Consider the following 12,922-nt stretch of genomic DNA (forward strand, 5'->3'; position numbering starts at 1 on the left):
TTGTATAAGCAGTCCTAAATTCTAAGGAAAAAATCTGACATGTCCAGTCATCACATACCACATGATTAAGTATGCAGATTATTGAAGTATAAATAACATACCTGCTCAGTTCTCTACTTTTCCCGTGCTATCTAAAAATATCTGGTCAATATTACAAGCTGACTTTTACTTATAAAAAAAACATACAGCTAAAATCTATTAGCAGTCCTTAGAAATGTTATTAATTATAAGCAATAGACAATAATGAAAAAGAAAAACAGAGCTTTCTCTTGTGGTTTTGTTGTTGTTAGTTTGAAACAAAAAGAAAACAAAACCCCTCTGGTTAAGCATCTCACTACTGAATTAATGGCAAGACAACGCTGATTGATTACCGTACCTTTAGGTGTATACATTCCTTGTTGCATGGAACCTCCCGGTTCAAAAACAGGAGCTTTAAAATCAGCAACTGCTGACAAGACTGATTCAAAGCTTAAGCTTCCTGGAATAATACCACTTTTAGGATTGGGATTTTCTGGAATGTAATGTTTGTGTTAAGAAAAGCAAAAGTGAATTTAATTGCAGGACACAGCATTTTACTTCTATATTGATGCTGACGCTCATTCCAAAGGCTACGTTTGAGCAATGCTCTGTGTTTACCACAAGAGGTCTGTATGCTCCAGCTGCTATAGAACAATAACAATTACTGGAGTGATCCAAGGTCTCCAGGCTAGGAGATGACTTTTTTTTTTTTTTTTTTTTAAGCAAAACCAATTGCTGCATCTGCATACTTACTAGAAAGCAAAGTATTAAATAAGAACTGGTACCTATGGGGTATACAAATATGTTTTTGTGTTTGAAACTGTTTATGAATGCTAGTGGATTGCTTGGGATTCATACACGTACCAAACAAGTTTCCATCTTGGACTGGCAACTTTTCCTTTTGGTAGCAGTACTTTATCAGCTTACTGACAATATCTCAAATCACAGGCAGTGTTTAAAATAAGAGAAGTGATTGCTTAAAAGAATCACTTGTTTTACATACTTTAGCGAATCACTTAAAAATAATCAAGAATGGGAATTTGAAACATTAGGAACATAATTAGGAATATAAGTCAAATGGAAAGAAATTAAATGGAAACTGGATTTAAAAATATAATCAGCAAAGATGAAAGAAAATTTATATATGATTTACAAATGAACTGTTACGGAACATGACATGAATGTTATAGACGGGCAGGAAGATCTAGAATTTGCTATCAGCTAAGTTAGATACTTTCCCCCAGAACAGAGACATTTCACTCTAAATTCAAAGCAGCATTCAGAATTGCTATTACTTGCATTTTAAGCTTTTGATATGTAAAGCAAAAGCCTATACAACATGAGTGACCTCTTTTTACATTGGCATATAGTTAGCTATAATCAAAGGCTAAAAAACAGATAAAGGTGACACTGACTACACTATCTAGAACATATTTGGAAAACAGACTTTTTGCCTTATACTTGACTTTTGCAGTATTAAAACAACAATAAAAATTAAAACAGCCATTTAACATTTAATATTGAAATTGTTTAAAGCTAGTAAGTCTTGCTTACTTTTTAAGGAAGACAAAAGACAAATCAAATGCTTTGGCTGACGATATGTATATATAAACACATCTTTACACAATTTGTTAAGTTATGTAAGCTGAAAACTTGTTCAAGCTCCAAAATCCCATTATTCTCGCAGTACCTGTCATTTTCATTCCCTCATGCTAGCTAAAATATTCCAAGGATATAAGGTCCAACAATGAACTGTGTGTCCTGTCATTCATGCACAGTTGGGCTACCATCTCTGCTCTGAGGATCTCATCATCTGTCATTCCTAGAACAAAATAAAAAAGCCATTAAAACAGCATAACACATTCTGTATCCATTAGCAATTAACACAAGTTAAATTTGATGCAACGTTAAATAATAATACAGTGCTATAAAAATACAACAAAAAATAGGGAGGGTCACACCTGAGAAGCAGTGAGAAGAAGCTATGAAACGGACACAATTCCAACCAGAAGAGACAAGTACGAATTAAAACTGCTTGACTTTCTGAAAAACATGCTAAATCTCTCTGTGATCACATAACACAACTCAGCTACTTACTTCCAGTAAAGCTCTTTTTCTCCATTTCCACATATTTTTTCCCTTTCCAAATAATAAGGGATTAAAATTCAGTAAGTGATGAAAATGAAACCAAGTATTCAACACTCTACACTACTATTTGGTTAACCAGCTTTATCACTTTAAAACAAACAGCTTACTTACATACAAGTACTCATACAGTAGTGGTTCTTACCTAAATGTAAACGAAGACTTAACAGAAGGACCAAAAATGTTAAAGCTCCTTCCAACATGGATCTTTCATGCTCTGAATCAAGAACTGTATTTTGATGCTGTGATGCCATTGTTAGTAGATCTACCACCTTGAATCTAAACAGCAAAGAGCAAAGTCAGAAATATTATTCTCCAATATTAGACATAATGTTAAATGTACAATTAACTCAGGACACCATTCAAACAGCTTTAAAAAAAATACAAAATAAAATGTAAATAATGCAGGAATATAGAACTCTCTTACTTCTGGATGTCCTATAGTGATATTTACTCCACAGGAAAACAATTTATGTTTACCAAGAGCTTAGCGCTAATAACAAACCCTCATTTTATTCTACATCCTGGAAAGTGGGCATCTGTTCTGTGACTCCTACTATTGCAGTGTTGTCTACTTAGAGTTAGCCTAATCTGAAACCTTACACAAGAACACATGAAAGAAAAAAAAAAAAAAAAAGCACACATTCACCACCAAAAAAACCCCTCACACCCTGAAGACACCCCAAAATAAAATACCTGCAGTTTCATTACTGCACTGTAAATCAAAAGCCAACCACATAAAAAAAAAAAAAAAAAAAATTGACAATGTGAGGTAACTCTTTCTGCCTTACATAAATATTAGCTTTGGCTAGGCAAAGTTTTTCCACAACATCAGATACGTATCTTCTCTCTCTCACATAAGTTAGTCAACAGTTAGCAAAATATTCAATTAGAGCCTTTTGTCTTTGCATCCTACCTTTCAAAAACTGATGAAATAAAATAATCTGGGTCAAGCCTAGAAGCACAGACCTATGGAAAGAGAACAAATTCATTTTACTCATTGGTTTGTTTATTTTCAGACACTGGCTTATCTTTTCAGAAAACTTAACTTACTTGCAGTAGGTAAATGTCAGGGTCAATCATTGAATTGCAGAAATGAGACTGCACATAAGTCATAGCCTGTCCTTTAATTTGCAGGCCATTTCTAACCCACATGTTGCTGTGAATTTCAGAAAGGCTTGCCTGTTCAGGGAAAACAAAATAAAAATTTACAAACAAGACTTTACAGCTATTGAAGTCAACACTAGCAGATCATTAGGAACGACTGCAAGTTTATGAAACATACCCTTTTACAGAAGAACTTCCATTTCATACAACTCAAGTGATCAAAGGCAAAGCAGTGATTTATTTAAACCTTGAGAAGTACTGCAAACCTTAAGTAATCGATGTTTAAAATATGTTAGGTATAAAAGTAATGATCACAAATATTGCTTACTGCTATTTACAGAAAAATGCAGCTTTCTAAATAAATGTATTTCTGAAACTGCATCCACTTTTGAATTCATTCTCAATTTAAAATTTTGAATTTTCAGATTGTTGTTTCTTTTTCAACCAGAACCCCATTAGTAATTACTTCATGAAGAAACTTCTGTTTTTAAATCTAGCCATCCTGCTATTCTTTTTGAAAGTGCTATAATGACTATTATTATCATACTTACACAAGTTGTTAACTAAGAAACTGTTAACTAAGAAACTAATGACATTTGATTTTGAAAACAGGAGGAGAAAAAATTCACCCTAACTATTCAATATATTCTACAAGTCATATCCTTCCTTGTAAAATATTTCTATGTATATTCAAATTACTGGAGCTAAAACAATCAGACAAGTTTTTATCAGGCATTTCTGCCTCTGCATCAAATACAGAAGTCTGGATACATACCTGGATCTGAAGTGGATGAATCATTAGTTTCATCAGCATCTCCTGATCTGGCAAGATAGTATCCAAATCTAATTCTTGGCACTTGACAGCCTAGAAACAGAAGTACACGTTGTACCAAACAATCACATCAACAGGGAATTTCCATCTTCTGTGCAACTGAAAACACATGCTTACCTTACTTAAAAACATGGCAAAGTAACGGTGCAGTGGCAAATGAAAAGTAACCTGGTTAGGAGCTGGCTAAAAATAAAAAGAGATACTTTATCATAATATATTTAAAAAAAAAAAAAAAAAACCACACACCAAAAAACCACCCACATCTAGAAATATATTTTTCACAACCACTAAGAACAGTTATCTTGCATGCCCTAATTAAAGGGACTTACTTTCCACCAACCTCATATATTGCCTCATGAAGATTCAGACACGTATTACTTTCTGAGGATTCAGAAATGTCCCTCATTCAGTCTCCTGTAGTTAATCTCTCACATCCCAGTAGATAATGACTAAGATAGCAAAGCTGCATCCCCATTACCTTATCACAGGAGGACTTCTGCCTTGCCACTCCTCATTCAGTGGAACAGAAGTACAGCAAAGGCCCTGCTTTGTAAGACTATTACATTTGCAGCAGCATATTTAAATCATTAAAGCTCTAGAAATATAAGATCCTATAACATGACACTGCAACTATTAACTACAAAACTCACTTCAACAAAGCAACCCTTTTTCAATCAATACCAAGAATAACAGTTTAGTTCAGACACAGAAGTGCATTACTTTACAGTGTTAACCACGTTTTCATAGCATTTTGTTTAAATCCATTGAGACATACCTCATCTACGAAATTGATAGCATCAAACCAGTCCTGAAGCGCTTCAAGGCAATATCTAACAACATTCCGTGTGTATTCTTGTGTTTCCTGCAGGAAGAGAAACCACTGTGCTACAGAACTCAGAAGAGTGCAGAGGTCACTGTTTTCCCAATATGAATAAAGGATTATTTCAAGACATGTGTGCCCTCATCATATGAAAATCAGTAAGCATTAGGATAGTTTCATAGTTACTCTAGATGGCAAATATTTTAAAGGTGAGAACTGAGGCACTTTCAGAATGATCAGCTGCTCACTGTCTAATTTATCCATTTAATTTTACATAAAATTGTGTCAACATTAGTAAAATTGTCTTCACGTACAATCTAAAGGAGTTCCTGTATCCTGTAAGTCTTATTTATTGAAAGATGTTTCATTTTATGTACATTGTACTAGCAAACTGCAGTGACAAAATAATACTACACGTTTTAAAAAACAATAAAAAGCTTTATCATGATTGTGTATTAAAAAGTAACTGTATTATAATGCCTTAATACTAAAATATTTCTCATATTAAACCATGTACTTCAATACTAGGACTGTATGCTGCCTTCCAGGGACAAAGAACTGAAACGCAAGCATGGCAGGAGGGAGGAGGTAAAGCAAACCACTCTCCCAACAATGGAATTTACAAACCCCTCATTTCTCAAGGTCTTTTCCTTTAATCTGCCCTTCCCCCTAAATACAGACTCCAGACCTGCCTCACACTCTTAGGATATCTGTAACACACTTCTCATACAAAAGCCAAGAGTGCTTCAGCCAGGTAAAAGCTTGCAAGTGTTGACTTGCTCAGTCCCCTTTTCTCATCAGAAAACACATCAGCCACGTTCCTATCCTGCTACTCCACCCTCTATGGCGACAAAGCTCAGCCAGCTTTCCTTCAGGCGTGAGACACAAGCTTAGATCTCTTCCCACCCATTAGGTTTCACTAAACACATACAAAAAAAAACACATACAAAAAACTATAAGACTTCTAATTCTCTCATAGATTTACTGAGAACTACCAAAGGTTTCAAACATGGGGGTGAAAACATCTGACACACAGTCAGACGGGACAAGAAATTGTACAGGCTTTAATCTAAAAGCTAGTCTTCCTGTCCCTCCAGTAAAAAGAACAAACTACTTTCAAAAGAAAAAAAAAAAAAAAAAGTAATTCAGTGTTCAAAAGTTATACTAATATATTCACAATGTATCATTATCATTTACATCATGGGAAGGTTTTTGCAACTGCCTGATTAAAATTGCTTAAAAAAAATGCACAGAAAGCTCATGCACGTTTTTTCAAAATACTATTCAATTTAGGTATACTGTCTCATGTACATTATTACACATCTTAAATACTTACCTTTGAAATAAGCTTATCATTAAATAAAAAAATAAACCATAAGATCACAATAAAAAAAGTTTTACACACGCACACACTACGTATTCCTATAAGCTGATGGACTTCTTTTTCTTAACTGCGTTTTTACACAACTAGCAAATAGTAAATACCCCCAGATGTCACTACCTAAAACATTTTTACCTCATCTTATTAGTTAAACAACACAAAAACACAACTACTCCACTATCCATCATTATGAACTGTCCATATGCAGACATAGTATACAATACAGTCCCATTAGGGATGACTTATTTATCTCCTTTCTCACTGAACAAAGACAAAACGGCTCATAGACATCTACCAAGTTCTTCATCAGATGAGAAGTTACTCCATATATACAATCAGTTTACATCCTAGACCTAGAGTCACAGTTCTGGAGACAGCTAATTAGGTACAAGCATGAATTCTATATTCGTTGTTCAGAGTATGCAAGCCGATTATTGCATTATACATTTGGTAGGCAAAGACAGAAGATATACAAATATAAAACAGACCTTTCAGATTTTAGAACTCTTAAATAAGTCATGAATAAAGTATGAATAATTACAGAAATGTTAGTCTTACCCTAACTTTGCAGTGTGACAGAAGACCCCACATTGGCTGGGCACAGGCTTCCAACTCAGCAGCAAAGGCAGCATAGTAGGTCTGTGATTCAAACTCCACATGCTCATTTAATTCTCGTTTATTTAAATTCATACCTGCAAGAATTTAAGCAGAGTTATACAATGGAGTACCTAACCAGGACTAAGTGGAATGCAGTATTTGTAGTGTAACGCAAAGAAGTTTGAACATAAACAGATCTGCAAAGAACAAAGTCTCTAGATCAGGCTCTGTAGCCCTTGCCATGAAGATAACATTAACATGTACAGCAGCCCTTCTACTTTGAACCTCAATAACTCAATCAGAACTTTTGGATGGAAACACCTAGGCCTCTTTCCAGACGTGACATTTGTCAATTTTTAAAAATTCCTGATATTATTTTATATCCACACACAATTTTCCTCACACAGAAAAAAGATCCAAGTTTATTTACTCAATATTTAACTTCCAACTACATCAATGAAAAGCTTCTGGCACAAGCTACAATTTACTAAACCTATAATCTAAGAATCATGACACTGTGAATCTCTCTCAGTTATGATGCAAATACTCTTTAACCATTTCACACAAGATACATATCAATAAGATCTTCTCCTAATCTACCTGTGATCTCCAGAACACATTGTTACCTTCCAGAAATGTGCAGTTTGAGAATACTAGGGAAATATTTACATACAGCAGCATAAGGATTTTGCTACTGTGATTATTAAGCTGTCCTAACATCTTTGTATGAACACTGACTTTAAATATTAATATCAAAGCACATACCTTGAAAGAATGATACAAAATTCATCCATGTTACCAAAAGACCATGATCTTCCAAAAACTTCTTTGCCACGCTTTGGTGTGAAAGTATGTTTATAAAATCACTAACAAGGGGCCAGTATGTATTATTCTTCAGTAGTGCTTCACCACAATTCACCACAACATGTAAACTATTTTCTTCATCTAGATGTAAAAAAAAAAAAAAAAAAAAAAAAAAAAAAAAAAAAAAAAAAGGAAATAAGTTGATATTTTTTACAGAATATACAAAAATAGCTATTTGGATTTACTGTAATCCTGCAGTAACACACATACAATCTGCAAATAAAAAGAATATTTACTCTGCAAAACTTGAAGTTGTTTTATCATGGACTGATCAATACAGATGCCACTTAAGTAGGAGATATACTCAGATCAAACAAGTTCACAATCTCTGAAGTGCCACATGAACTGTAGCTGTACCAAAACTTCTAATATTCACAGACTTTCATGCCACTGAGCTGAAGGTAACTTGTTTGCATGGGAACATTTAACATAGTTCAAAACCCTCCTGAAATCACAGTCTGGCCAAGTAAAGAAACATTTGTTGTGCGATCCACGCAACAAGGTGTACAAATTCTTCTTCCCTCTGTGCTCACTTGTCAATAGCCACTTGACAGAAACCCTGTTTTGTTTTCCCTCAAGGAAAACATGGCAAATTCAATTTCATAAGAAAGTTCTCATACTAGTGCCAAAATGAAGCAAAAATGGCAATTCATATCCAATGGATGTGGTGGTGATGCTGAAGAGACACACGATAACAGACGCGCACGAATTCAGAGGCAAGCCTTTTATGAATACTGCCAAGGTGCACAAAAAAAAAAAACCAAACAATGCAATTTCTCTTGTGAACTTCTGAAACATTTGAATTTGATACATTTCCCATTAATCAAGCTACCTTACAGCACACAATCACAAATTCAGTGATCAAAACCTACCTTGCAATTCACTTTTAATAAGGCAACTTTCCATCATATACAACAGAACTGTGACCATAATATCCAGAAGCTGACATTCTTCCGTTACTTGGCGTGCTAGTTCTTCATTGCTGAACAACTGAACACTGATATGCACAATTCTGTTAGACATTGTGTCTGACTCATGGCTTTTCTTCAGTGTTTTCATAATAAAAGCATAATGCTGAACAAAGGTTTTGGTAAAAGCAACCTGCAAATTATAAAGAGATGTGACGTTAACAAGCACCACACAAAAATTACTGTTTTCTTTCTTTCATTCTTCCTTTACGGAAGCACGATCAGTACACCCTTGAAACATCAAGTTGCCATAACAAATCAAAACTGATGGTCCTAGGTCTAGTTTCTAGAAATAGTTCACACGAAAATACCTATTTATAGGAAGGAGTAACTTATACCTCCAATTTTACTACATAACCTCAAAATTAAATCTTATTCTATAATTCTTCAGTGAGGAAAAAGAAAATAAAATCCTTAAACACAGAAATGTTGAAACGCAAAATGAAAGGTCACAGCATGCATGTGAGAATAGTAATGTTAGAACATTAATCATATTTTTTTTCCTCCACAACCTAGAACTGGGTGTGATGTCCCAAAATGATACTCCACAAACAATGAAATAAGTGGCAGCTAATAAAACGGCTGTAACTTGAACACTTGAGATCATCTGTCTATTCAGTAGCATTTTGATTAATCTATCAAGGATGATGTTTCAACATGGAATTTCGCCTCCTAACATAGTATCCTATTTCTTTTTTAATAAATCTTTAGAGCTTTCTCTTAAGTAATTGGGTAATGAGTAGCAAAGCTTGTTAATGACTCAACTGTTTTTTTCTAAAACCAGATCAGTATTTAAATATATTGATAAATATGACTAACACCTTGTTAGTCCTCAGCTGATTGTAAACCAACTTTATGCACCACATGTAAATCTGGGCATATCTGCCAGCTTTGAAATCACTTCACATTCAGTTCTTTAAAGATTTGAATTAATACCATCTGCACTTGTTTTGCTTTATTGGAAAAGAAAATACAAGCTGCAGTGTGATGAAAATTTTCAGCTCGAAGCTTAAAACTCCATGCCTATTCCTTCTTGGTACTAATCTTTCATAAACATAAAAGAAGAAATTCTAAAACCACTCTATGTCAGATGTGTTTTCACTAGACTGTACACAAATCAAAAATCATTTTACCTGCCTAAAACTTTGTACTCTCATATTTCAACTATAGCACTACCACGTTAATCTCATTTAGAGGACATTCCCAAAAATATCACAACAGCACAACACACAGCTGTTAGGCAGAAAGACAGCTTCTTCCACCAAATATCCTGAAAACTAAAGATCAAGTTGCTGATGCAAAATAAATATGCAACCAAACAAACCAGGGTATGTCACTGCAGGAAACATTATTACACAGTTTAACTCTCCTGCTTTAACTAGTCCAAAACAATGGTAACCTGTACAGTAATAGAAAACATCTTCTATTCAGCATCCAGCACAACAGTAATTATTTGCAGCCTCTCAATACAGCCTCTTGCAGCAAATACATTCCAACATATTCATAGACTACCTAATTTGCTCAGAGTTCCTACAGTAGCATTCTGTATTCCAAGCTTGAACAACCTACCATACAAATTGCTTTAAAATAAAGTTTGATACAACTGAAATCATTAGCAATGGCATCTATAACAAACACTACTAATGTTAAGCCTCAGATACAACTGATACATTTGGTATCTTTAGTATATTAATGCTGGTAGCATGATTTTAATACTTTTTAAATAATTTTAACAAATACAGCCCTTTCCAATTTTGAGAGAAGAAACAAACTCAGTGTCAGAAGTTAAAATGCTGAAACAGTGGTTAACTGCAGTCCATACATTAGAATAGCCACAGTGAGTTTAATCAGTCCAATCAGCTCAGTGTCCTGCCTTTGAGGGCTAACACAGTATGGACAACTACAAGATAAAAACAGAATGGCACAATAATGAAAACATGACAGAGGACATTTTTCCAAGTACTCACTTGACTTCCAACCATTTGCAAGAAGTGGCTTCCTAAGACAGACATTTTCTGTATATTTAATTACCTTCACTAACTCTGTATGATCTTGCACAGCCCCTTAATTCCTAGCCTATGTAAAAAAAGAAGTTACTTTTTTCATCTCACCCTTTCTTTTGGTTGCCATTCAACAATTTCATATTTTTTAGGATCCTAACATCAAAGCCCTGGTTCAGTCAGAGAGAACTTTCATCTCCCATGCTGCCAGGTGAAAGTTGTACTAAAGTTTAGTTTCCAAGAGAAAAAACTGCTTTACAGAATTGGTACATCTGAACCGTGCATTTGGGAATTGGTGAAGTCCTATTGCTCTAACTACCTCAACCTTCACTATGGGAGATGTCTGAAGATATATAATAAACATATTTGTTGATTCATTATCAGATGCTTTTGCATTTCACCACTTTGGTTATTCCAGATCACAGCAGAGCACCACTCTTAGATGATTTTTACTACTCCAGGCTTCTGCTTAGAGTCAACCACTGCTTTGCTTTCTCCTTGGTTACATGAAGGCCAGTCCTTGTAATTTTTTGGAAGCTCCAGTAAGTTTCTCTGCTATTTTCCTTTTTTTCACTTGCAAGTCTTCTAATCTTCAAATGCCAGAGTGCCAGAAGGGATGCCTCAGGCATAAGTGCTGTAAAGAAAAGATCATAAAGCTAGTTAACAGTATTTCAGTCTACCACTTTCAACAGCTCTTCCCAATACTCAAACCCTAGAAGAAATACTTGTTCTCTTTTAAAAAAAATCTGTGCAAACAGATTGCTAGTGGTTCACTGGCTGCTGTGTAGGCTATGGTGGAGTTAGTCAGCTACATTTATGCCAGAGACCAGAGATTTCAGTAAATGCACACATGCACAGACACTGCCAGCTCTGTGCCCACCTGTCTGGCTAGCGAGCTCAATTTATCAGAAAACCAACCTCGCAAAAGAATTCTGACGGTTTAACGACCTCAAGAAGAATTAGACAAGTTGCCACAAGAGCAGCAGCAAAAAAAATTAGGATGACAGTACACTGGTATAGATGAAATGGGAGAAAGTAGCAGAAAACTGAGAGATCATTCTAGAAAGTTTATGTTCCTACAGGTATTTCCTGCTCTGAGTTTGCTTACTGTTCAAAAATCCCCTTCAGACAATAGCAGCAATTAAAAAAAAAAAAAAAAAAAAAAAAAAAGATTCTAAAAGATTTCAAAAACGTAGGAGCTGTGCTAAGTCTGCATATAGGAGCTGAGTTAAATTTAATCAAACAATTAACTTGCTAAAAAGAACAAAAGCAATGTTTAACTAATTCTTTAGTTTAAACATAGAATACAAAGACAGACTGCTTAAATGGTGGCAGTCAGCAGGAAGCAAACATACCAAAATCTGCATTCTCAGCACACAATGAAAAATATTATGATGACATTCACTGAAGACTAAGACTTCTTGCCAGTGAAAAATGATCCTAAGCTAATTAAAAACTATGGTTATTACATAATATGAAGGTAAACATAGCAACACTTACCAGATTCTTCTGTTTGCTGCTAACACTTGGGTGTTCTCACAGGCAGGTGTTAAGCTGGCAAAGGATCAGGAGAACTGAATGTCCACATGAGTCTCCAAACATCATGAAGAATTCAAACTTTATGATAAGAGATGATCAGTTTACTAGTCCTCATGTCTTCTTATGTGTTAGCTGAATCCAGGATGAAGATGGATCTAAGCTGGTATCTCTAATCAAAATACTGTCTTGACATGGACGAAGCATAGACGAAGATTCATGTATTATCCTTCCCTTTTTTGCAAGTTATCTTCTTCATATCCTTTGTTCCAATGCAGCAAGGTTTTAAGGGGTATGAATGAAGTATGGCCCCATTATAAAGGGGATTATCTGAAGAAGTCTACATGCTTGAAATTAAGGATTTCTTTATCTTTGCCTCCCATCAGGAATTGAGAAGATCCAAAACGTTAGCATTACTCAAAGATACAACACGATCAGAGCAAAATGTTAAGACTGACTGCTATGTATATTAGGTCTTGGAACATGTAGAGCAAACAACCAGATCTGGCTGCACACCAAGATTTAAAACAGGAAGATGACATCCAGCCTCCATGACTCCAAGCCAGGAGACACTTGGTATGGACAACTGCAAAGCTCTTTAAGGAAACAGCTGGAAGGCTGCCAAAGCTGCACAGGGCAAAGCTGCAGCAAGAA

At 35.0% G+C, this 12,922-nt stretch overlaps 1 protein-coding gene across 10 annotated transcripts in view; it reads right to left on the reverse strand.

The window, feature by feature from the left end:
• Nucleotides 1-12,922, reverse strand: part of UBR3 (ubiquitin protein ligase E3 component n-recognin 3) — a 95,844-nt gene that overhangs the window by 58,994 nt on the left and 23,928 nt on the right. For 9 of the 10 annotated variants that reach the window (XM_085228882.1, XM_085228881.1, XM_085228879.1 and 6 more), the window contains 11 exons: nucleotides 8,637-8,865; nucleotides 7,666-7,845; nucleotides 6,862-6,995; nucleotides 4,878-4,964; nucleotides 4,220-4,285; nucleotides 4,046-4,135; nucleotides 3,217-3,345; nucleotides 3,080-3,132; nucleotides 2,309-2,442; nucleotides 1,753-1,840; nucleotides 377-516 (listed from right to left, as the gene is read on the reverse strand). In XM_085228882.1, coding sequence (XP_085085008.1) covers nucleotides 377-516; nucleotides 1,753-1,840; nucleotides 2,309-2,442; nucleotides 3,080-3,132; nucleotides 3,217-3,345; nucleotides 4,046-4,135; nucleotides 4,220-4,285; nucleotides 4,878-4,964; nucleotides 6,862-6,995; nucleotides 7,666-7,845; nucleotides 8,637-8,865 — 1,330 coding nt within the window. Of the gene's footprint in view, nucleotides 1-376; nucleotides 517-1,752; nucleotides 1,841-2,308; nucleotides 2,443-3,079; nucleotides 3,133-3,216; nucleotides 3,346-4,045; nucleotides 4,136-4,219; nucleotides 4,286-4,877; nucleotides 4,965-6,861; nucleotides 6,996-7,665; nucleotides 7,846-8,636; nucleotides 8,866-10,699; nucleotides 11,353-12,922 lie in introns of those variants that run through there. The other variant, XM_085228886.1, reaches the window with a different exon arrangement.

This window comes from Meleagris gallopavo, chromosome 7, assembly GCF_905368555.1.
Source record: "Meleagris gallopavo chromosome 7, MGAL_WU_HG_1.1, whole genome shotgun sequence".
NCBI lineage: Eukaryota > Metazoa > Chordata > Aves > Galliformes > Phasianidae > Meleagris > Meleagris gallopavo.